This window comes from Rhodnius prolixus, unplaced genomic scaffold, assembly GCF_049639745.1.
Source record: "Rhodnius prolixus isolate KJV_2025 unplaced genomic scaffold, Rpr scaffold_3, whole genome shotgun sequence".
NCBI classification, from domain to species: Eukaryota; Metazoa; Arthropoda; class Insecta; order Hemiptera; family Reduviidae; genus Rhodnius; species Rhodnius prolixus.
The window spans coordinates 27952695-27979609 of record NW_027411603.1 but is presented as its reverse complement, the minus strand read 5'-3'; the positions used below and the strand labels follow the sequence as shown (position 1 = coordinate 27979609).

Genomic DNA, 26915 nt, shown 5'->3' with positions numbered 1-26915 from the left:
TATTGGCACCCGGAGCTTTTTTCAGTGCACTGCCGGCCTCCGGACAGTGTTCTCTCGTTACAGACAACACTGTCCATCACCGGACAGTTAGCTGTAAGAAGCTCCTAGGAAGAAAAAATCTAAGGGTCAGCAGCTGGATTCGAACCCGGGACCTCCGCGTGGGAGTCCAATATGCTAACCTCATAGCTAATCCCTTCCCTTAAAAAAAAAGTTTTAAAATTAAGATCTTATAGTGTACAAGGTTTATAAAGTAAACATGAACTTGGAACTCCTCCTTTGTAACAGATACATTGTATCTTTATACAAATAAAGTTTGATTGATACAAAAATAGATTTCAATTAAAATAATGAGGAATATAAAACATATAAATAATTAATAAAATTGGTAATCAATAGCTTGATAACACAAGAACGAGATGAAACGTGAGTTATGAGAAGATATTGTTTGCGAGGATTTGCTATAGATTGCGCTCATCAGAGTTCAGAAGAGAGTTTATTTATTGTTTTATTTTATTAGTAATAATCACAACTAGAACAAAAGTATTAACAAGTGAAGTTGATGTTACTCTGGTTAGAGAATTTAAAATTATATTTTTTAATTCATTTCTAGAAGTTTACAAAAAAGGTAACAAGAAGAAGAAGATTTTCTGAAAAAAATGCCAAATTTGCCCATTTTCGGCAATATTTTTCTCGAAAGCTATTGAATCTGGGTTGTTACAAAAAAATTACAGTTATAAAGGAGGATTGGCCCTATATTATTAAGAAATGTTGGGAATTTGATCTTTTATAGAAAAAGAGAAAAAAAAAATGTCAAAATTGGGTGTTTTTCAACGTTACGCTTTTTCGAGCAGTTTTTGACGATCAACTCTTATACAAATGTGCTACCGGAATACATTATTAGAATTATAACTAATTTGAAACCAAGTTTATTTAACAACCTTGGATCTAGGAATCGAAAAATGATCTATTATCGAGGAATTAAGTAGTATCGAATAGGAAACAATAACCAAATTTCACCCAAATTAATAAAGTAAAAAAAATTCTAAAGCACGCAGTGCATGCCTTGCACTCACAGAGAAAATGCACCAGATTAAGAAACAGTGTGTGCGGGAAATTTAGTTTTAGAAGGAGATTTTGAAAATTCATGGCCTGAAGCCCCCCGCAAACTTTTCCATTTGTTCATTAACGCCAACATAACCAGAAAGATCCGATTAAAACCATCAACTATAAAATGGTTTTTCAGTATCATAAATTTTTTTTTTTCGCACTTCAACTGCATCCATAATTCAACTATATTGCGAGCCTTAAGCATTTTTGTACTTGAAAAAATGACCTGTGACAAAGTTAGCGAGGCGCCAATACCCAAATGTTTCACTTATCTAGATGCATACATATGTTTGTGTATAAATACTCCGAAAACATTGGCACCAGAAGCAGTTGGCGTCACTGTTGTGAACAGCAAGCGAATTCTATTTTTACATGAATACTATAACAACTAAACACACAACAATCCCAAAATTTGCAATCTATTGTGCTGTATTAATAGATTGTTTTTTATTTATGTACTTATTTTATTTTTATGTTTTGAAAAAGTATGTGCAAGTATGATTTTCTATACATAAAATCGTATTAGCGCTGTTGTACACTGGACCTCTAATTTTGGAGCTTACTAAACCTCATTGAGTTCACCTATCTTTGGAATGAGCACTAGCTCATACCCGCCCCACGTATACACTCCTCCGTTCAACCAAACGACCACAAAATGAGCTCTCAACACTCACAAGTCCCGGCCAACAAAGCAACAAAGCCAACAGGCACAGAGAATCTCAACAACAACAACAACAACTACACAACACAACACAACACAACACAACACAACAACAACAACAACAACAACAACAACAACAACAACAACAACAACAACAAATCATCAACAACAACAAATCATCAACAACAATCACACAATTACAAATAAATAAAACAAATAAAATCACACACACACTCGCACACACCCAACACAAACTCGAAAAATACGCACCAAATCAAACTCCCAACAACACCCTTCAACCAACCAACCAGATCTACTTCATCTACCAACCACCGAGGTCATCCGCCTCTCAAAGGCCGCCTGCGCGAATTCGCGGAAAGCCACATACGCAGACGCGTTCTCCAGTAACAAGGGGAAAACGTCTCCAGCCAAGCAGAACGGAAATCCCACTCTCCGCCACATAATACAGCGCAAATCATTATAAAGATCACATTCCATAATAATGTGCTCCGCTGTCTCTGGATCTCCACAAGCGCAATATGGGTCCGTTGCTAAGCCCATTTCGAACATTTTGGCGCGCAACATACCGTGTCCCGTGACCAATCGTGCAACTGCATATGGCATCTCAGTGGAAACCAGCCGCCTACCTCCGGCAGCGTCGGGGACGAAACTAAAGGTTGTTCTTCCCTTAGTTGACGCTCGCCACCTATTCCTCCATTCCCGATTCAATTCCTCTTCCACTTCGCCATACATTCTTTCCCTAAACCATAACCGGTAATCGTCGGTTATATCAGCCACCGACAATCGTAAGGCTCTTAACATGGGGACACGCACCTCTATGCCCCTTCGCAAACCATATCTCACCGCGGCCCTAACCACCTCCATGTCCAATGGCAAGCATCCCGTGAGCACCTGCAGGAATGAGTTGTACAGTAAAAGCTCCTTATTCGCGCTTCCTAATTCGCGTTTTCACTATTCGCGGATTAAAAAAATGCGACCCAATCCCTATATTCGCGGAAGTACACTATGATAATAAAAGGATTCCAATAGGTATCCAACTCAATATCCTTTGTAAATGCCGTCAAATGGACTAATAAAAAAAGTAAACTAGATCTTAGTACATATTACAACTTTCCCTAAAGTATGTTGTTAAATGATATCGCCGAGGACTTTGACATAAGCCGCCTTCGCCGCGATCGGTGTTTTTGAGAATGTAAACGCACAGAATGAAAGCAATTGTTCGTGATTCAGCAATAGAAAAAATGGAAGTAGCTTTGTCATTATAGATCGAAGACCGCATCCAAAAAAGGGTGCCCCTGAGTGGTCCAATGGTCCGGGAGAAGGCAAAGTATCTTTACGCTCATTTTAAAGAACCTGATGGTAGTTGTAGTGGCAAGTTCAAACTTTGACTGCAAACAAAAGCTTTTAAAAACTGCCAAGCAAGAGAAAATTACAAAATTCTTCAAAACATTGCCTAAGCCTTAAGATAATTAATCAAAATGTTCAAAAACTTCAATTAAATTGATTTTTTTATATATTAGTTTTTTTTTTATTTTGTCAGCTAGGAACGTATCCCCTATAATCCCATATAAATTACCATTCCGTATTCACGGTTTCTGTATTCGCGGCATATTTATGGAACATATACCCCGCGAATAAAGAGCTTTTACTGTATTCAATTATAAAGCAGATATACGCTTGCATTTTTTCAATTGGTTATAGAAACGTACCTTGTACGTTAAGTTTGTGGGTTACGGAAAGCAAGTGACTCCGTAACGAATTATGAATTAGTATTGAGGCTACATTAATTTTTATTTATTTTTTCTGTCTCTAACAGTTAGGTTATAAACCGCAACAGGCACGAGGGTCGTTTGAAAAGTCCGTGCAAAAATAAAAACTACTTAATTTTTTGGGGTAAACCTTTTTTATTTTTCAACATAGTCTCCTTTTAGGCTTATACACTTCGTCCAACGCTGCTCTAGTTTGTTGATCCCTTCCGAATGATAGGATTTGTCCGAAAAATAGCCATTCGTTTCTGCAATCACCTCCTCGTTTGAATAAAATCTTTTTCCCGCCAGCCATTTCTTCATATTGGGGAACAAATAGTAGTCCGAGGGAGCCAAGTCTGGAGAATAGGGGGGGTGTGAAACGAGATGGAACCCTATTTCCATTAATTTTGCGACCACAACTGCTGAGGTGTGAGCTGGTGCGTTGTCGTGATGGAAAAAGACTTTTTTGTGGGCCAATCGTGGGCGTTTTTCTTGCAGCTCGGTTTTCAAACGGTCCAATAACGATGAATAATATGCACCTGTAATAGTTTTACCCTTTTCCAGATAGTCGATGAGGATTATTCCTTGCGAATTCCAAAAGACAGTCGCCATAATCTTCCCGGCCGAAGGAACGGTCTTCGCCTTTTTTGGCGCAGTTTCCCCCTTGGTAACCCATTGTTTAGATTGTTCTTTGGTCTCATGATGTATCCATGTTTCATGCACAGTGACGAAACGATGCTTAAAGTCCTGCGGATTCTTCTGGAACAGCTGCAAACCGTCCTTGCAACACTTCACACGATTTCGTTTTTGGTCAAGTGTGAGCAATCGCGGCACCCATCTTGCGGATAGCTTTGTCATGTCCAAATGTTGATGCAAAATATTATGTACCCGTTCATTCGAGATGCCCACAGCACTAGCAATCTCACGCACCTTCACTCTTCTGTCATCCATCACCATATCATGGATTTTATCAATGATTTCTGGAGTAGTAAACTCAACAGGGCGTCCAGAACGTTCAGCGTCACTTGTGCCCATATGGCCATTCCGAAAATTTTGAAACCACTTATAAACTGTTCTAATCGAAGGTGCAGAGTCATCATTATGTTTATCAAGCTTCTCTTTAGTCTCCTGAGGCGTTTTGCCTTTCATAAAGTAGTGTTTAATCAACACACGAAATTCTTTTTCGTCCATTTTTTGAAAATCACTCGACTTCCTCGATTCAAACGAATGCCAAACACAAAGAAATAGACCGATCTGGCTGAAACTTGGTGTGTGTTCTTCCAAGAGATGCTACTAACTAAACATAACCTCGATACGCGCCAGTGGTGCTATCTCTCTGACTTTGCACGGACTTTTCAAACGACCCTCGTATTAGGGAGCAAAACATTTAATCACTTTATATAATTCTTTCCAGAAAAATAAAAATTAAAAAAAACCTCTCGAAATTAGGATTTCAAAAGTTCTCGTGATTCGAATCGAATTTCTAAGTTGATACTTTGGCCACTTTTCTTAAAATATGTCAGATGAAATCTTAAAGAACAAACTTCAATTGTTTTCATTTTTTTTTTAAAAGAGCATATTTCTTTCAGAAATTATATCTTACCAAACACAAGAACTGCTAAATCTTATTTCTTTTTCATTGGATTTTTCTCGCGCTTTCAGATTTTGTTTCTTAACTTCTTTATTAATCAAAACTAACTAGTTTAGAGAACATTACTCCAGACTTCGGACGTAAATTGTTTTTAAAAAATTGAATTGTAAATGTGTACACAAGTTTATATAAATTGAATTTTTCAATCTCTTCCTACTCAGAAAATTCTGATTTATTCTTTTGAAGAGTCTTTGAAATTTACATCACGATTACTCTTTCGTCCTGTATCTGATATTTATTTATAGAGAAGAGAATGTAATTCAATAATTCGAGGGTCTTCCCAGGCTATGACAAAAACTTTAGTACCATCCTACGTATTTTCTTTACTTGAATTCAGCTAAAACAAGGGAATATTATTTATGTCAAAGTTTTCTGGATTGTCTTTTTCTTGCACAATAATTTTGTTATTGTGGATTTAAGACCGTACTTGAGTGAGCAACTTTGTTCTAAATACATCATAATTTATTATTATTATTATTTATTTAGTTACAATCAACGCATTTTATTGCGTTATAAACAACAATGGTAACAATAAACAATATAATAACACTCAGAGTGTAGAAGTTACCCAGCGGTAACATCCAATAACATTGTACTTTCTATTGACTTTCGTCATCAGAGAGGAGAACGCGAGGCCACTGTCTTTTAAGACGTCTAAAAGAAAGGTGTTGTATCTTTAGATCGTGATGAGATTGTAAGTTAAGATGGAGTTTTCTGTAACGGCTTTTAGCAACTTGTGTGACGAAAGGAATGTTCAAGTCTGTGTGAATGGTTTGATTGGTGACGTAGAAAGGAGCGTTTACTGTAGAGCGAAGAATTTTAGATTGCAAAGACTGGATCCTTTGGAGGTTTGGAGTTTGGTTGAACCCAACAGTTCGATGCCCAGACGGGCTTTCTGTTGACGTCTGTTTCTTAAGTCGTGAATGAGGATTCCATGTAAGTCTTTCATAAAATTTGAAAATTATTTTTAGTAATGTTCAATTACCAAAATGTGATTTCCTTTGGCAAATTTTCATTGATTACATTAACGGCATAAACCTAAAAAAGTGTGCTATAATAATAAAAAAATTAACTGTGATCTCTCCGCTGAACAATATCCAGAGAATATATGGCTACATATGTATCTCCTCAGATGTACTGCCGATAAGAAAAATAATACTGTAGATGCTGGTGTCTATTCAAAACTTTCCAGCTAAAGCTTAGAATTAGATCAAGTAACTACAATGGTGAGCTGACCGCGTTAGGATGGCTCTAAAAGTAAATAGCTCATACTACCAGCAATTACATAGTTATAATCATCGACTCCAAGGCCGTAATGCTTATTAAATATAATCCACAGTTGTACCGAACACATAATCATTCCTTGAGATGTTAGAGAAAGGAATGTAGCTTGTTTTCCAGTGGCATTATAGGTTACACGGTAATGAACAGCCTGATATTTTTCAAAATCAGCCTCCGTTCTTAACTCAAGGGAATTGGTGAATACAATGAGAAAAATTAAGTCTCACCTAAAGGGAAGAATTTTGTTCGTATGAGCACAGACTTTCGAAGAGTTTAGCGCGTGTTCTTTTGTGTTATTTATTTATGAATAAGCAATTACTTAGGAAAACACCTTAATAGACTGCATTCCCAAATCCTTGCAAAATTTAAGATGAAATCAGCGGAGAGCACCTCCCTTTCAGTTCAGCAGTAAGAGTTGTAGACAGTCCATCTGATTTAGATTCTATGGAAACAATTGTACTGGACTATTCGACCCTGAATGCCTGCAATAGATAAAAAAAAGTTTTCAAAAAATTAGCAAATTATTTTACATCGAAGCACATTTGATCTCGAATGGTCGCGAGAACAACGAAATGTTGTTTCACACTAACAAGTTATAAATAAATAATTATAAACCAAACTTCAGTAGTTGAGAAATTAACTAAGGGTTAGTTGTGTTGTTTCTCAGTTTCAAAGCAACTTTAAAAGAGTCATGTATACTTGTGCAGAACATTTTAGTTCAATTTATTCCAAAAACCAATAACTAATCACCTGAGTTTAATCCTTTCGTACAAGAACAACAAAGTCTTAGACCATCTAAGAGGAGAGTAGTTTTACGAATGTTTTGAACATGACTCTTTCGCACGTTGTTTACTTCCAATGTTATAAAACTCACCAACAGTCAGTAACAGGTGAAGATCACGTATTCAATTCTCCTTCTTACTAACAAGTCACGTACGCAGAGCTGCCAAGTCTTAGGTCACATATAGTAAACTTGTAAAACCACGTGGCCCACCTTAACTAACAATAATTAAACAAATAGCGTATATTTATTTTATAATTTTTAATAAATATTGCCTAATTGATTTAGTACTGTGATGAGTTAATATTAAAGGAATTTATATGGTGGTAGAAAAGAACTTACACCTTCTAATGTTTTACAATTTCTTCTTTAAAACTGTACTATCTTCTTTAAAGTTAAAAGGCATAGTTTTATTGTCGGCAAATGTCTTTTCATTTCATTTTATCGCAAACATATTATAATTACGATCATACTTAACTAATCAATAGCTGGCAAACATCTTGTAGAACCTGATATTGTAAATAACTTAAGTGTGACCTTATATAAAAGGACCTTTCTTTTAGCGCTCATAATCGACAACGCTAGCATGAGACTTCGTATTTATATGGAGACAAACTTGAGATATTTTCATCTCCAAAGCTGTTTTTTATCCTCACATCCAAAGCATCATGGAGTACGTTTTTGCGAAATGGAAGATTCACTGTTGAAACTATGACTTAAAGCCATCCACCTCATTAGGGTATTTCGCAAGAACTTTCCTTATCATGAATTAAATTTCAATATTCTCAACTCAATAAGATTGATTTCGGACTTGGTCTTTTTTAAAGCAAATATTGAATGGTGAAATTGATTACCTGGGCTACCTGCTGCTTGTGCCTTTTGACGGGCCAACTCGTACACTGTATGCGCCTACAGTATTACCGTTTAGTCGCCCAATCATTTTTCGGAACAGCAACGTCATGTCGAGAATAAATTATTCAAATAATAATTTAGTAATTATTCTCGAGATTGTAATTATAATTTATTTTTAAAAAAAAGGGGGAAAGAATATTGATAATTTCATTAACTTTTTTATTTATTTTTGCCAAGCTTTCGACCTAGAGACTAGGTCATTTTTAGTGCTTATGTATACTTAATAAGAATGATAATTTGTTTTGCAATGTAAACATCAAAGGACTCGAGCTTGGTAAAAAAATGAATAATTATGACTGAAATTGGTTATAATATTTCTTCCTTTTGTATTAATGACCAAAAAGAGATGAACAATACTCTACAATAACATCCATTTCTTTCTAAGAACGATATACCTTCAATGCAATGAGATTTACTTATACATTCATTCTCCTTTTTACTTTATCTTACTCTTTGCAAGTATTGTGATCATGTAAAATTTCAGAAATTATGTTCGATTAGAAATTCACGTTATGAAGTCAGTTTTGAGTAAGTAGTTCCCAGTTAGAGATCGATGTTTAAACATTAAATTTGTATTTGTTGGAAAAATTGTAGTAATAATGTATACAACTCACGACACCTAATGAGATAGTTGGACATTAACCTCCACAAGCAGCCATGGCTTATTTTTACATTTTTACCCCCAAATGTTGTCCCCTCTAAATAAAAAAAAAGAGGTTAAATTAGTAAATGTCAGTCAACGAGCAAGAGTGTCAGTGAGGGAAGGAAAAAAAATGTTTCCAGCGAGTAGCTTGAGTGGGTGTGATACGTGTAGTTGACAGGACATCAAAACAAAAGGTTTAAACAAGGTTTTATTATTTACAACCATCACTGCTTCCTTGCCAAGTTAATTCTATGTACAGATCTATCGCCCAGTATCTTACAAGTGGTATTATACTATGTGATATTACATTATAATTGGAGTTCTAAGTTAAAGGAATAGGTTAATTGGAAGTAGGGGATTTCACAAATATTTAGTGAAAGTTGTGGATTAGGTTTGCTTTTACTCGTAAGCTATAAATGTGGCAAAACAATCACAATAGTCTTTTTCCTATCATATAAAAATAGCCAGGTAATTTTAAAATTGTCTATCATTCTTTTTTTTTAGGCAACTGTAAGTAATTCACCAGTATTAAAATAAGTAAGTTTTTTGCTATCTTTCCTTGCTATCGGTATATTGTGTCCATATCTTCTGATTCATTCCAAGTATTTTGCTGCACGAACCTTGTGAACTCAGTGGTTATGTATATTTACTAGGATAAGCACCTTTACTTAACAAGGCTCTTACGAATACCTTTTCAGTTGCTTCACTAGTCAACTGACATGCTTCTTTCTGCTGTTATAGTCATATTGACATCCTGTCTCGCCGCTAGATGGCATGGCATCAGTGTTACTCGAATTCTAGAGTTAAAAGGTGTTTCTCTTTTAAAGTAAATGACATTTTAGGTTTTACAGCAGGTTCTTTTTATCAGTGTTTGGAAATGGAATCTGTAATTTATCTCTAAGCATCCAAAAAAACGTTACATTGTTTGCTTCTGTTCATCTCTAGATTATTCAGTTAACTGAAACATAATATCTTCTACCATTTTGTGGCAAGCCCAACTTATTTAGCTAATTAAAGATAATTGAATATTTAGTGAAATTCTATGAAAGGTAAAGTCTGTCAATATAGTAAATTAAATGAAAGAAAACGTCTGTCAATATAATAATTGCTGTAAAGAGGGAATGCCATTTTAGGCTTGATAACTGAGATATTTTTTTAATCAGAGTTTGTTCTATGGAAGTTTCTTTCTTTCATTTGTGTCCAAGCATGTCAGTAAACTAGCTTGCCCTTATTAAATAGTGACTTCTCACTAACAGTCCTTCCTTGAACTCAAACAACTAGTTAAATCCTCTTGTCTATCTCTGTGCTGACATTCACTCGTACTTCTTGACTCTGAAAGGAAGTGTTTTGGTGCTTGTCATTTCCTCAAGACGATGAGGAAGTTTTTCTTCTTTTTGTAAACCAGAATTCAGCTTCAAAATACTATCTATTCGATTGTTTTTTTTTCTACGCAGGACTTAAAGGTTGCTAACTAGTGACCTAAAGTTAGCGTTAATTTTTTAGTTCAACCTAAGATCGCTTCTCTGACCTTTACAACGATTGATCTTGTTGTTACAAGTAACTGAGTGTCCATTAGGATCCCGCTCGGTTTGTTGTGCTACTTATTCAGGAGCTACATTCATACAGAAGTCTGTTCGTTTACAGCTTTTGAAATGTAACTAGGCTTTCTGAAGGTAATTTATTAAATTACAAGTGTAATATTAAGGATGGCCATTGCCGAAAAACCTTCTCTTCTTGTTACAGTATTGGACCCTATCACCTAGATACCATTTTCCTAGGTTGTGCAGGAAAATTAGTACTGGCATAACACGGATCCAAGCAGAAATAGTGAACCAAGCGTGAAAGAATCTAATAGAAGGAGGTTTTTGTTGTGTTGTTAGAATAAAGCCCAGTATAAATATTACGAAAATGGGGACCCTGACTGAAGCATTACCCTGTTTCTCTTTAGTAAGAATGTTTATTTCATGAATAAAGAAACGTTTGTGTTTTTTAAGCGTAAAAACAAACAAACACCTGAGGCTTTGCAAGTATTCTAAATGACGAAGTGTCCTTTAGGAATAAATTTTTAAATTTAATAGCATTCGCGGAATAAAAATTTATTTTATTTTTTTTAAGTGAATCTTGTTAATTCTGCTTTTCAAGTTGCTAAAAATCCGATTGTGGTTGACAAGCACAATTTAGATTAAGTAAGAAGGCCAGCTTTTCCCCTATGAAATTGTAGCTTCTATTTTACAAGCACTATTATTATCACGTGATTATTTTGAATTAGAAATTATAATTAAATTCATTTTAATTTCGGTCTATTGATCATACTAGTATAAATCACTTAAGAAACTTGTACAGTTAAAAGTTATTGAACTAAATGATATCGACCTAATGTAGTATTCTTCACAATTATTAGTTTTTAGTAGATAAATTTCTATTATGGCGCCAATATTTTCCTGTTATCCAAACATTTGTCTCCTATCATTTTTTTCACTTCTTTTTTATATTACTACTTACACTATTGTTTACGGTTATTACTTATATTACAACCTCTGATGTATTCTTCTACCATATGTCGCTGAATTCAAGTAATATTTTAATCCGTAATACTGTCTGTAAGTCCTTATTTGTTTATTTTTTAATCTACAATCGAAATAAACATTAATAAACCAAAGTATGTATTTATTAGCATGAATGTATTTATTGGCGTAAATGTATTTATAGTGTGATGTCATTAGGTTGAATGTATTTATTATGTTGAATGAAGCAATTGGATGCGAGTTGTTTTTGTTTTTTAGGTTTTTAGGTTTAGGTTTTTAGTCATTTAAGTTTTCTATCTGGGGCGAAGGAAATTTAATCAAAGTACTTCCCCTCTATTAATAGTAAATTCAATAGATTAGGTGGATGGGTTATTTACTTCCGAGCGACTAGCCCTTCATTATATGGTCCACCCAAAGCATGCAAGCACAAGAACAGAAAGGATGGTGCCATCATGTCAGTTAAAGAGGAAATATATGCTCCAGTGTTTTTTCTAGGCTCCATACGACTTCCTGATGGAAGCTGTAAAGGATGTAGCGAGGGAGGAGGAGGTGCCATTTGAGCACAAGAGGTTTTTAAGCGACGAGACGGCGCTAAAGACCAAGCTGTCAATGCGCCGGAAACCTAAAGAAAAATAAATAATAATAATAATAATAAACTGAAGAAGTGATAGGGCGTTCGATTCTTTATTTCGGAAACCAAATAATTATAATTATATACTTGACGGAGCAAGCCTCCTTGAGATATTTATTTTGTAAAGGCTTTACAAACAGTTTCTGCACTTTGTTCTATTTCCTAGTTTTAGATCCCATTATCTTCATTTCTTACTGACCTAGAGCAAAACGTATTAAGAGATCCAAAAACATGGAAACGCTTACATTTAATGAAAAGCTGATGGAAAGTAATTTGGCAATAAGAAAAGGACATAGCAACCATCTTCTTTCCAAATTTATTAGTTTTATTGTGATTTGTTTTTCTGTCTTTGAAGTTAAGAGGAGATTGGTAAATAGTTAGACAGAAAGTTGGAGTTAGAATGTAAAAGGCTGTAGAATTACAAACTTGTTTGTACGCGAGTGTGTGTGCACAATTAAGTTTGATCGGGATGCTGTATGCAGAGATCTCTTGCAAGAATTAATGTGTTCCACATGTGCTACACACCCATCTTCTCAACTTTTTTTTTTTTTTTACTTACATATATAGTAAACAATGGAACTTAGTTGAAACAAGTTCGAGTTCTCTACATCCGTGTAGTAACAGTTCTTCATTTTGTTGCAGGGAAGACTGGAGACGATGACAGGTTTAGGTTGAGAGTTGTTTTATCTACAAACGGCGGAGTGAATCTATCACCAGCCTAGAATTTATTATTGGAATTAAGTTAAGGAAAGGATAAAAAACAAAATAAAAATCCAATGGAAATTGGTTTTGATTACACGGACGATTTAATTATGCAGACGTCCATATTGAACGCGGCCGGTGGGGATACAAATGCAGAAACATCATGGGGATCACTTGGGAACGCATCAGTCAGTCTTTCACCTACCAACGCTTCTGGTCAACCATCTGTGACGATAGCAGAAGGCCAGGATGATGAAGAAATCCTGGAAGATGGTTTAGAAACGGAATTGTTCCATGGTTACCCTGCGCCACTACTAACAATTGCTACAGCGTTTTGTCTTTTATTCATGATGGTTGGAATTCCTGGCAATCTCATCACAATCATCGCACTGTTTAGGTGTAAAAAGGTGAGTGGAATTATTTAAGTTTCTTCTTATTTATTATTATTATAACTCTCTTTGTTAAATTTACAACCGCTTATTAGCAAAAAAGTTAATAATATTAAATTTGTTGCATAATGCAAAATGACTTGATATTTAGTCGGCTAACCTAGCATATCAATGAACAAAATATTAACTTTTCTATCATGTGATCAGGTGGTAGCGAGGTCATCGATGCTTCACTCTTCGAAAAATATTCCAAAGAAAGATAATTTAGGACGGATCTTACGAGCGGCTAGTAGTGTTGGAACACTTTGGAATAAATTTAGGTGTGATGAGGTCAGGTTAGGTTAAAAAGACATACACAGCAAAGGGCGTTATATATCGTAAATAGGAATTTTGTTCGGAGGAATTGAAACGCTTTACAGTTTCTTACAGTTCAAGTTTTTATGTTTAAATTAGGGCTAGTAGGACTGTGTAAAGTTTTTTTTCCAGGGTGTGACAACGTACAGCGACATTGAAGATTTATTGTGCCTTTTTTTTTCTGGCAAACTGCATCCCACCCAGTTATATTGGAGAAATCTAGGGTTCCAGGCAGCACCTCCCAGTTGTTTGAATCTTCCTTGAATATTGGCATCCCAATCTGTTAAGCGGTGAATTGGAGTTTCCTTTGCCTCCCCACGAAATGTACAAGTACGTTCTAAACCGAGTATCTTATGGTGAACACTGAGTTGACATTGCCCGGAGAGGCAACCTATCAGTTTACAGAATTTATCATGGCTCGCCTAATATCAGTTACGATTACAATTACTAAGGCAGATCTTCAGCCAGACTCTGGAGTAGAACAAATAAACTGTTGTCTTCCACCTATTCTTCCTCGCTCTTCAACTCCAAACAAAGAAAACCAATGACCACCGCACAAAAGGGTCCACTTAAAACCAAAGAGATCGGATACCTCTATCCCTTTTTAGAACTCATCTTTACAGAAAAAAAAATTGCAGACGAAATTACAGTTTACTATCATTCCTTTCTTGGATAGATTCCAGATAGGGGAGTACAGGAATGTCCACTCTCTGTTGACCTTGATTCTCTTCACATCATTTCCTTCCTGGTCATTCTGAGGACGTCGCCTTTTTTCCCTGCCTTTCAACTTCAACAGATTGAGTATTCTTTTGAACATTCCCCAATTAAGTTGAGCTGGTTAAGCAGGGTAAGAGGTTCCAGGTGAGGCATTTGTCGAGGTGTAGTCGGAGCTATCGGCCTTTATCTATCAGAGGGATGGGACTGTGATTTAGACAGATAGCAGAGAGTACTTTAAAATTTATATAAGTAGGAAATACTTAACCAGTTAATTGTTTATGACGAAGATATTCGATACGAAAAAAGTGTAAAATCTTGTGTTATGGCGAATATATTCCATCGGCAGTTAATTTTGCAATTTTAGTTAAAACTAAAATATATTCGTTTTATTTTTGATGTTTTTAGTTCCTATTTATATGTTTATATAAATAAATGCACTTGAAATAAATAACGAAAAAAATATAAAAGTCATTTTATTTCAACCTAATTTCATATCAAACATACTCTGGGTTTGACGAATATATTCGTCATCGCTTATTTTTGTACGACGCACGTAGGGGGACACATTTTCTAACAAACTCGAAACAGTTAACTGGTTAATGAGTTGAATACTTCTGTTTTTCGAAACCCAGTATTCGAGAATATGAAGATGAGGCTGGTTGGATCGGATGACAACTACAGGATATAAATTGTGGGATAGAATAGCCGTATATTAATTTTATTTTTTATTGCTTCATTCTGTTTGCTAGCAATGTTTTAAATTAATAATAATTTAGTGATTACCCGATTTATACAATGGTGTTTTTATGTTGATCCAATTAATTAGTTTTATTGAAATTTCAGATGGGTTTCAATGAATGGTGGTCTTTCATTCACCCACTTGAAAACCTCGAAACATAACTCTAACCTCAGATACATAATACCTAATTAATTCTTAATTAAGATCTTCTTTTATCCCACTAATTATGAAAGAATTCAGTGTAATAATTCCTTTAATTTTTTCTAACCTCTCGAAAAGGAAGTTTTGTTAATTTTGTAAAAATTGTTAACTCCAGAAAGAACTTCAAGTTTTGGAAATGCTTTGATTTCTAAACACCTAATGGTGTGCGATTGCTCATTTGTGTTGTTCCAACGAATAATCTTTAAAAAAAAAAAAACATAAATTTAGAAAGCTTATACTTGATTTTACCACTTAAGTAGAAATCAGTGACTTTAAATAACAACTACAGTTGAGGCAAAGACTGTTCACTGAACGTGAATTTTGTTTTTACCGAACATAGAAATTGCTGAACGAGATGTGCTAGATGTCTATTTAACGCCGTGAAAACGTTTTCAGTTCGTTGTGTATGATACAAGTGATTGTTTACAACAGCTAAACTTTTGTCTCAGTTAAAAGAGTGTTTATTATTATTCTTATTGTTTCACCAGGTTAGAAACCAGAACGCCCTTCCAGACTTGGAAGGAGGTAAGTTCTGGAGGTTTCAGAAGGAGGTAAGTTTTCAGAAAATATTTGTTCCCTTATCTAACACTAAACAAAAAAACAAAAAAAAACACTAATATAATTTTGGGATATCTTTTAATATTAGACATTGCCGATAATCGAGAATACTAATCAATTTAGCTTGAGTCAGCGAATCTAGGGTCTAAAAAAGTCCTAAGTTGTATCATTAATGCCTTTTCTGGTATTAAATTTTATAATTCTCTTATTTATTTAAAATGTTTTTGATTAATTTTAATAAAGTTTTCACTGCTTCTTTTTTCAGTATTCACTTAAAAATGTTTCTCCAGGGAACAAGGTGACAAAGGCATAAGCAATTTGTTCTTCAGGTGATAGTTCATCATCAAATATCTGTCTTCGTTTAGTACTGATGAATGGAACGTCGGAAAGGAATATGGTTAATCAAAAACCGAGTGAAGTGAAGTGAAGAAGAATTCAAGTGAACTGAAAGTAGTGGGTCGTAACTTTTTAAGTTGAGTGCATTTATTATTATTATTATTAAAAATTTATAACTGCAGATCAATAAAGCTTCACCTACAAATAAATAAAACATTAAAATGGAGTGAAAGAGTTATCATCCAGGTGATTTGATGATTAGTATTAATAAATAATAAAGTATATTCATTAAAGGGTTAATACATTTTTTATTGGCCTCTTTGTCCAAGGAAATCGGTCAGCCACGTCGCTTCAGACGGGTGGGCGTGTCGAAAAGAATTTAAGATGAGAGATGATGAGTTAATGGATTGGAACGACCAGACTGGAGGGAATGAAAATCTTTGTAGGGAGATGGAATTTTTGAGCATCAGATATTGGAATGCCTGACTGGTCACCATATTTTGAGCCCTTCAAATCCAAATCGATTTCAATAGTTTGTTGTACATAAATTTTCTTTAGTTCCTGTCATTTGATTATTTAATCGAATTGTACAACAGTACTTTGATACTGTAAAGTCATTGGTATTCGTACCATCTGGTGCAATAAACCGGATGGATAGTCTTATGTCCAAGGGTGAAAATTATATTCTGCTAGTTTTGTGTATACGCTTTGAATTTTTAGTTTATAAATCATTATTACAGAAAAGGTATTGCTGAAGGTAGCGAGTGGATGCTGAGTTAGAGATAAGGAAAGAGAATGGATGTGTTAGAATAAGATGAAAATTATGATGTTCTAAGAAACACCGTCCTCCACAATATTATAAGAAAGAGTTCGGGCACTCATTAACACAGAGAAGTCTATTAGATAGATATGACTCACGAATATGATGGTGACATTGAGGATCAATTTACTTTAGCTTCAACAGTAACAGACCGGATAAACGCTTATGCTATGTCTAGAAAAAATGAGGGTAAGGATATGCGCAAATACACGCGCACACAGATATATGCACTTACATACACGTGCGCGCACATGCATGTGCGCCAAGAGGCGTGAGTGGAGTGAACGACGACCATCCAGTGATGGAAGCCGTTAGTCCGCCAGATTGGCAAGCTTACACAGCAACCATCCTAGGAGGTCGGCGTTGTGTTGAGATGGGCCGCTTTAGTCTGCGTTGAGGATTGGAAGGAAGTGTTGTGGTAGACATGTTGTGGATAAGAGGGTTTTAATGAATGTGTAGATTTGAGTGGAGTTTTGTGTAGCGAGATTGGGCTATTTCAAAGACGAGAGGAATATTTAGATCAGAGTGTATTGTGAGATTGGAGACGTAGAAGGGATCGTTAACTATTGTTCTTAGAATTTTTAATTGTAAGGTCTGAAGTCGGTTGATGTTCGATTTTTTAGCGCTACCGTAGAGTTGTATTCCGTACGTCCATATTGGGGCAAGTAGAGCGGTATACGAGAGTCGTTTGAAAAGTCCGTGCAAAGTCAGAGAGATAGCACTACTGGCGCGTATCGAGGTTATGTTTAGTTAGTAGCATCTCTTGGAAGAACACACACCAAGTTTCAGCCAGATCCGGTCTATTTCTTTGTGTTTGGCATTTGTTTGAATCGAGGAAGTCGAGTGATTTTCAAAAAATGGACGAAAAAGAATTTCGTGTGTTGATTAAACACTACTTTATGAAAGGCAAAACGCCTCAGGAGACTAAAGAGAAGCTTGATAAACATAATGGTGACTCTGCACCTTCGATTAGAACAGTTTATAAGTGGTTTCAAAATTTTCGGAGTGGCCATATGGGCACAAGTGACGCTGAACGTTCTGGACGCTCTGTTGAGGTTACTACTCCAGAAATCATTGATAAAATCCATGATATGGTGATGGATGACAGAAGAGTGAAGGTGCGTGAGATTGCTAGTGCTGTGGGCATCTCGAATGAACGGGTACATAATATTTTGCATCAACATTTGGACATGACAAAGCTATCCGCAAGATGGGTGCCGCGATTGCTCACGCTTGACCAAAAACGAAATCGTGTGAAGTGTTGCAAGGACGTTTTGCAGCTGTTCCAGAAGAATCCGCAGGACTTTAAGCGTCGTTTCGTCACTGTGGATGAAACATGGATACATCACTACACTCCTGAGACCAAAGAACAATCTAAACAATGGGTTACCAAGGGGGAATCTGCGCCAAAAAAGGCGAAGACCGTTCCTTCGTTCGGAAAGATTATGGCGACTGTCTTTTGGGATTCGCAAGGAATAATCCTCATCGACTATCTGGAAAAGGGTAAAACTACTACAGGTGCATATTATTCATCGTTATTGGACCGTTTGAAAACCGAGCTGCAAGAAAAACGCCCACGAATGGCCCACAAAAAAGTCCTTTTCCATCACGACAACGCACCAGCTCACACCTCAGCAGTTGTGGTCGCAAAATTAATGGAAATAGGGTTCCAACTCGTTTCACATCCCCCTATTCTCCAGACTTGGCTCCCTCGGACTACTATTTGTTCCCCAATATGAAGAAATGGCTGGCGGGAAAAAGATTTTATTCAAACGAGGAGGTGATTGCAGAAACGAATGGCTATTTTTCAGACTTGGACAAATCCTATTATTCGGAAGGGATCAACAAACTAGAGCAGCGTTGGACGAAGTGTATAAGCCTAAAAGGAGACTATGTTGAAAAATAAAAAAGGTTTACCCCAAAAAATTAAGTAGTTTTTATTTTTGCTCGGACTTTTCAAACGACCCTCGTAACGGACACCTTTAAGAGCATTTATCTTCTATTCGAGTTAGGAGTGCATTTTTGGTAAGTAACAAAATGTTTTTCATACACTGTAAATGGATAATTTCTAATTGATCCAAACAGTTATCATCTAAATGGTTATTGTGAAATAATATCTTGCAAAAATTCTCAGTAATCTAGGATTAAAAAAAAAGAATTGCTATCTTGAAGAAGTTCCAGTAAGTGTACTGGAATAAGAGTAATGATGTAAGTGTATCTCTTCAGATTTCTTTATTGGGCAAGAGAATAACTGCCATTAATTAAATGGGTACGGAACAGTTAAAGTGAGAGTGTGTAATGGTTGGGAGAATAAAAGCAAAGCAATTATATAAACTGTCTCCGAGAGAGCTTTAGGAATATGCTCTCTGTTTACCCTTCTTGATCTTCCTTTTGCTCCTAACAGACTGGCACACATATGTTGGGAAGGCACACACTGTTCTAGTTCTTGGCTACAAACTTAATAAACCCTCTCCATTCTGGCGACTAACCTCCTCCTCTTTCCTCCTGCATTATATAAAAGACCAGCAGGGGTCACATCGATAAATACTCACACTTTACAGCGAGATGAATACATACACTGAATCAATAATATTCAAAACCTAATTGTCTCACAATATTGCTACCCACTGTTTCATTTTTTTACAATCGAATTACTTTACATATTCCGTCGATAATAAAGATGTGTGATGATAAATAAGTTAGAGTATGACGAAATTCTTTTTTTAAATTGGTCTGTTATCGAATCAAATGTGAAGCAAGATTAATAGAAACACAGCAGTGAAAGGTTTGATTAAATAATAGCAAATAATAATAATAATAATAATAATAATAATAATAATAATAATAATAATAACAATAATAATAGGGAAGGGATTAGCTATGAGGTTAGCATACTGGACTCCCACGCGGAGGTCCCGGGTTCGAATCCAGCAGCTGACCCTTAGATTTTCTCTTCCTAGGAGCTTCTTACAGCTCACTGTCCGGTTATGGACAGTGTTGTCTTTAAAGAGAGAACACTGTCCGGAGGCCGGCAGTGCACTGGAAAAAGCTCCGGGCGCTAATAACCTCAGCTGTTGATGCGCAAAAAAAAAAAAAAAAATAATAATAATAGGGAAGGAGGGGAGGGATTAGCTACGAGGTTAGCATACTGGACTCCCACGCGGAGGTCCCGGGTTCGAATCCAGCTGCTGACCCTTAGATTTTTTCTTCCTAGGAGCTTCTTACAGCTCACTGTCCGGTGATGGACAGTGTTGTTTGTAACGAGAGAACACTGTCCGGAGGCCGGCAGTGCACTGAAAACAGCTCCGGGCGCCAATAACCTTTAGATGTTGACGCGCCTTAAATCATAAAAAAAAAAAAAAAAAAAAATAATAATAGGGAAGGGATTAGCTATGCGGTTAGCGTACTGGACTCCCATGCGGAGGTCCCGGGTTCGAATCCAGCTACTGACCCTTAGATTTTCTCTTCCTAGGAGCTTCTTACAGCTCACTGTCCGGTGATGGACAGTGTTGTCTGTAACGAGAGAACACTGTCCGAAGACCGACAGTGCACTGAAAAAAGATCCGGGCGCCAATAACCTGAGATGTTGACGCGCCTTAAATCTTTAAAAAAATAAATAAAAAATAATAATATTATAATAACAAAATTAATAATATTCTGATGATAAACACTTCATACATTTGCTCTTAAGTCCATAAAATAGTCCAATAACAAAATTGTCCCTCAAAAAATGTGTAATTACTTTATTAACATATTATTTAAAAAGCAGAAACTGGGAAATTATTTACAGGGAGCTTGAAGGTAAATATAAATGTGTAAGCCTGAACTCATTTTTCTTGAAAAATGTTTTAAAATGAAAATGATGGATCTATGTGTGACGTTAATTCATCAAGTTTAAGGAACATTGTTGGAGTAGTTGGTATGGAGTAGTTGATGTAGCCTCAAGTCAGTCCAAGCACCCTTCCCCATTCTCTGACCAACCAGTAAACATCTTTCAGTTAACCTCTTCAATCCTTTCACGGCTGTCGGACCAATTTACATTGCTTTAAGGCACTTGTGAGTAAGCCGCATCTTTTGTAAGTTGCCATAAAATACTATTTTTATTTACTTTTTCTGTCCCAAATCTCTTTTCACATCCATCACTTTCTTTATGTCCTCATTTTGTATTGTGATTGTGAAGATACACAGGTCTTTAAAAAACCATTTCTACCTTAAGGGAAATTTTAAATTTCTTTGAGTAAATTCAATCATTGCTTTGGATTAAGCGAGGTAAAGGACCCCTCGTCCAGTTACTTATGAATTTTCTTTAATGAATTACTTTATCAATAATAGATCATAAAAGAAGAGGATAAAATATCTAGAAGATTATACAGTAAATAAGACAACGCGTCGAAGGATTAGTACTAGAAGAAAAGAAATAAAAATAATAATAAAAAAAAGAGATTAATGATGCTTTGCTGGCAGTTTTCCAAGTTATTTTTTCTCTAAGCGTTGGAATATGATTTATACAGTCCCTCTAATTTCCGCAGGAGCTCCTCGGTATGTCATTGCACCTGATTTATGTATTTATCCTTAAATTTTCAATTTAAATCAAAATAATAAATAGCTAGAGTATTATACATGAGGCAAGGAATTAGCTCAGTGCTTAGGATATACGAGGGGGTACCCAAAAATAACCGGAATTGCGTTGCCGCGCATGGAGCTTATGTAGTACGCATTTCTGCCACTAGACGTGTATAGCGCAATTCCTTGCCAGTTCAGTCCTGCCTGTGTTGTCTGCCTGGCTTGTTCTGTTCATCTGCAGTGATTGTTTTTACCAGCGCTGTTTTGTTCTTTTTTCGTTTTTTATGATGGCAAGTTTAAGTGAACAACGTGCAGCTCTGAAATTTTGTTTTCTACTCGGCAAAAATGCTGCTGAAAGTGTTTTAATGTTGAAAACAGCTTACAAAGATGACGCTATGGGAAAAACTCAAGTATACGAGTGGTTTACTCGGTTTAAAAATGGCGACATGTCGATTGATGACAAACCTCGTTCTGGACGTCCATCAACTGCCCGAATCGACGAAAATGTTGAAAAAATTCGAGAGCTGGTGTTCACAGACCGTCGACAGACAATTGATCAACTGTCAGAGAGTAGTGGGTTATATTGGAGCTCGGTTCAGCGAATTTTAACGGAAGATTTGGGGATGAAAAGGGTTGCTGCCAAGTTTGTTCCTCGAGTTCTGACTGACAATCAAAAAGAACATCGAGTTGAAACATGTCGTGCTTTGAAACAACAGCTTGAAACTGATCCAGACTTTCTGTCAAAGGTCATTACTGGTGATGAGTCATGGTGCTATGGTTATGACCCAGAAACAAAGCAACAGTCGAGCCAATGGAAGACGTCATCTTCACCCCGACCAAAAAAATGTCGTCAAGTCAAGTCAAACATCAAAACAATGCTGATTTGCTTTTTTGATGCCAAAGGCGTAGTCCATTCAGAGTTTGTCCCGCCAGGTCAGACCGTCAATCAAACCTTGTATTTGGAAATTTTGAAAAGATTGCGCAATAGTGTTCGCCAAAAGTGACCCGATTCGTGGCAAACAGGAGACTGGTTCTTCCACCACGACAATGCACCTGCACACACAGCCATCTCTGTTACACAGTTTTTGGCTAAAAATGGCATGGTTCAGCTGCCCCACGCACCTTACTCGCCTGACCTGGCTCCGTGCGACTTTTTCTTATTTCCACGCATGAAAAAGGGCATGAAAGGTCACCGATTTGACAACACTGAAGAGGTCAAGAAAAAAACGAAGAAGGAGCTGTCAGCCATTTCTAAAGATGACTACAAAAAATGTTTCGAACAGTGGAAGCACCGGTGGGACAAATGTATTAGTTGTAATGGAGAGTATTTTGAAGGGGATAAGGTTGTTCTGTAAAAAATTTGTAAATAAATAGCTTTTAAAAAATAATTCCGGTTTTTTTTGGGTACCCCCTCGTATTGGACTCCAACGCGGAAGTCCCGGGTTCGAATCCAGCTACTGTCCCTTAGATTTTCTTTTCCTAAGAGTTTCTTACAGCTCTCTGTTCGGTAGAGGAGATGTATAGTAAGCTAGAGATACAGGATTCAAATCAGTTGTTGACTCGCTTTAACTTAAAAATTAAACATAACATAAAGTGTCTATTTTTACACAAAAATTATTTACAAAACATTTATTTAACCTTCGAGTGCTTTCAGAAAAAAATAATAATTTATATCCGTGTAACAAAATAAGTTCCGCATTAAAAATGCAGGTTTACTTCTGCAAAATTAGCATTCCAGGTAAACAAGAAAACCGTTTTTTAATAAAGTCCAAAAAGTAATTTCCAAAACATTTTCCTTAACAAAAATTTGCTAATTGATTTATTTAAATTAATCATCATAGCCGCCATGTTCTCTAAGTACTGGTAAAGCTGTCTGGTTTGGCGGAGAATAGTTTGATAATTTGGTTAGATTTTATTGACGTAATTAAGGGCTACATTTTTATTTATAAACTGCAACCTTCAAATTATAGTTGAAGTAAAAATGAATTAATTAAGTGCAATGACCACCAAGGTTCGTTGCTTTAAAAAATAAATAATCCAAATTCGTACAATTCAACTCTTAAAATATCCAATTAATAATTTTTTTGTTTTTCATAAATCATCTAACTGGCGATGCAGAATGTATCTTTACATCTCCAGCTTCGAAGTACCTGCCTTCGGAATAGTTAAACCTTGTAGGATCTCCATCAGACTTTAGGATAGTAAATAGAGTGGAAAATGATAAAGTGGAGTTCCAGACTACAATCAGTAAAAATGGTTAAGATTTAATAAAACAAGGCAAAAAGTGCCCTCAGAGGAGGAGACCATTTTAGGAAAAAGAAATCAAGTAAAACTTGACGTAGGATTCCTTTTGACTCAGTGCCCCTAGCCAGATTGCCAGCTTTTTGCAATATTCAAAATAGAATTTCGATGTATTTAGGTGTTAATAAAGAAAATAAGAAGTAATAAATAAGAAATAATAAATAAATAATAATTGTAATAAAAAATATACAGGGTGACCAGAGTTATATGCTCCACCCACTTTTTTTTTTAACGGCGGGAAATTTCGAAAAAATAAAAAACACGTATTTAATCATTTTTAGTATAGTTTATTTTTAGTGATTGTCCCATTTTTTTTAAACCCCTGTATCTCGAGATACAGCATCCAACTTTTGTTTTTCAAATGGAACGTTATATTTTTTGTTGCATATTTTTATAGTATTTGAGCTCCTAAAAAAAACAAAAAAAAATTTTTTGAAATCGGTTAGGTTTTTCAAAAGTTATGGTAATTTAAAATATGAAAAACAAATTTCAGTTTATTGTCAAAATTACGTTATTTTTTTTAAAGAATCTGTTCAAACTGGGCACAATCAACGGATAGGCAAGCCAAAACTCTAGACTCTAGACTCCCACGCTTTGCTTGTAGCAGCACTTATGGTGGCGAAGTCAAGATTTAGGCAGGCTAGAGTTATTCGACTTTTCAGATCATCGACTGAAGCCACGGTATTAAGGATACTGTACACTTTATTTTTTAGGTATCCTCACAAAAAATAGTCCATTTGGTTAAGTCCGGAGATCGAGGTGGCCATTGGATGGGACAATGAGTCCCTAAGCACTTTTCACGGAAATTTCTGTCCAGGTAACCTCGAACCACTGTCGCATTATGTGCCGGGCAACCATCTTGTTGAAAATACATATCTAGCCGACGTTGTAGATGAACATCTTCAAGCAGAACTAGCAAAATGTCTCTTACAAACAAGTTAGATACCTTTCACCAGTTAAGTTCTCTCTGTAGAGGTATGGGCCGATTAGTTGATTTCCTATAACACCACACCAAACGTTTGTAGAAAAAACAACCTGAACGTCGAATAACTCTAGCCTGCCTAGATCTTGACTTCGCCACCATAAGTGCTGCTACAAGCAAAGCGTGGGAGTCCAGAGTTTTGGCTTGCCTAACCGTTGATTGTGCCCAGTTTAAGCAGATTCTTTAAAAAAAATAACGTAATTTTGACAGTAAACTGAAATTTGTTTTTCATATTTTAAATTACCATAACTTTTGAAAAACCTAACCGATTTCAAAAAAAAATTTTTTTGTTGTTTTTAGGAGCTCAAATACTACAAAAATATGCAACAAAAAATATAACGTTCCATTTGAAAAACAAAAGTTGGATGCTGTATCTCGAGATACAGGGGTTTAAAAAAATGGGTCAATCACTGAAAATAAACTAGACTAAAAATGATTAAATACGTGTTTTTTATTTTTTCGAAATTTCCCGCCGTTTAAAAAAAAAGTGGGTGGAGCATATAACTTTGGTCACCCTGTATATGAAATTTAAAATTTAAAATGAAAAATTAGCTATTCCTAGAAAATAAGCCCAGAATTACAAAAATAATAAATGTATCAATATACAAGAAACTAATGCTTAGGTATCAATGAAAATAAAACCTAAAGTGCTTGATACCAACATATCTCAATCCGTTTTACTGTAGCAAATAACACAGTAATAAACTGAAAATGAGTAGATAAATAAGTTGATAATAAATAATGTTGATTAATTGTAACAAAGAAACAGTGTGGTAATAAAATCAGATCTTAGAAACAGTGATTCTAATATGGTCAAGGGGAGGAATGCGGCAAAGAACTCTGGCTCCAGAAGTAGAGCCCCTGAATTTGTCTCGAGTAACTAAAGTGGTGAAAAATAATGGAAATAACAGCAATGGTATTAAAATGAACGTGGAACTAAAAGAGAACAGTAGCAGACAGAATGGTGGCTCATTCAGTAGACCAAGAATGAAATCACTGCTACTTACAAAACCATCTTATTGTCTTAGCAGCATTTCCTGGTGAATTCGGTCACAAGTTTTTTCATCTAGCATTTCTAATTCAAACATATATACATTGACCAAACTGGCACCCGGCCATGATGGTACTTTTGAAACAAAATAATGAAATTTATTTGTCAAGTTTTCTTAATTAATATTTAAATGCTGGTTTTTTTTTTCTTGTTTTTGTGCAACTTTATTTTTCTTCCTTCTTTTGAACACATATTTCTTAAATTTTTTTTAGAGTTGTAAATTTCAAAAAAGGCTCTTCATTTGGCTACTTATTGGTGCTTTACTGCTTTTAAATGCACATTTATCTCAGAAAGTTCTGATATAAACTATGGGTGTATCAAACTATACACCCATTAAAAAATATGAAAATAAACGATAAAAGTTCGCTTCTATCCAATTTTATATTTTTAAACCTAACTACATTTTGCATTATATCATACAGTGTATACAGGGTGTATACGGAGGAGTGGTCGAAACTTCGGGAGGTAATTCTACAGCTCAAATGCAACAAAAAATATTCTCTTCACTTTGGTCCGATTCTCAAAGTGTCCAAGATATTTGCATTTTTAACTTTTCCGTCGATATTCGTGTTTTTCACCAAAAAACGGTCGTAACTTTTCTATCCTTTATCCTAAAACAAATCTGCTTATTCCAAACGAAAGAGCATTAAATTTCCTATAAATTTGCTTGGTACAGAGTCTCAAAACGTTTCTTATAACAATGAAATTTTTACTTTAATGTCTAAAAAATTCGTTCTCGATGATTTCTGTTAAAATTTTCAACTGCATTTTTTCAATTATTAATGAATCAAGGAATCATATAATTTCAGAAAAAGTTGCGCATTTATTGAGCTTCAAGATCATATGGATTTTTTTGGTTTTTAATAAAACCCTACCCCGAACAGAGGGGTGTAAATACAGAAAGCTGGGATTTTGCGAACTGATTTTTCATTACTAATTTACTCAAATATCAATTTTTACCATTTTAGTAACATTTTAGTTTAGAACAATTATTATTTTATAAAACGGAAGTAAAAAATAAAGTAGGCATAAAACACAGAAATGAAAAAGTACAATAGGCAGGTACGTAGTTAAAATTGCTACAAAAATCGTTCGAACTATTCAAACAAGGAAGTGGGAAAGAATTGTGGCAAATTTTTAGTTTCTTGACTACAATTGTTTGTGCAACATATTTTAACGACGTAATGGAGGTTTTTTTCGTCAAAGTTAATTAATAATAATTCAAAACTAATCAATTTTTG

The 26915-nt window shown here is 35.4% G+C and overlaps 1 protein-coding gene across 1 annotated transcript in view; it reads left to right on the top strand.

Annotated features, from left to right (window-relative positions):
- Window positions 1–26915, top strand: part of LOC141452305 (G-protein coupled receptor moody) — a 477977-nt gene that overhangs the window by 46597 nt on the left and 404465 nt on the right. The window contains exon 2 of the mRNA XM_074124301.1: window positions 12604–13070. Coding sequence (XP_073980402.1) covers window positions 12738–13070 — 333 coding nt within the window. The 5' untranslated portion in view covers window positions 12604–12737. The remainder of the gene's footprint in view (window positions 1–12603; window positions 13071–26915) is intronic.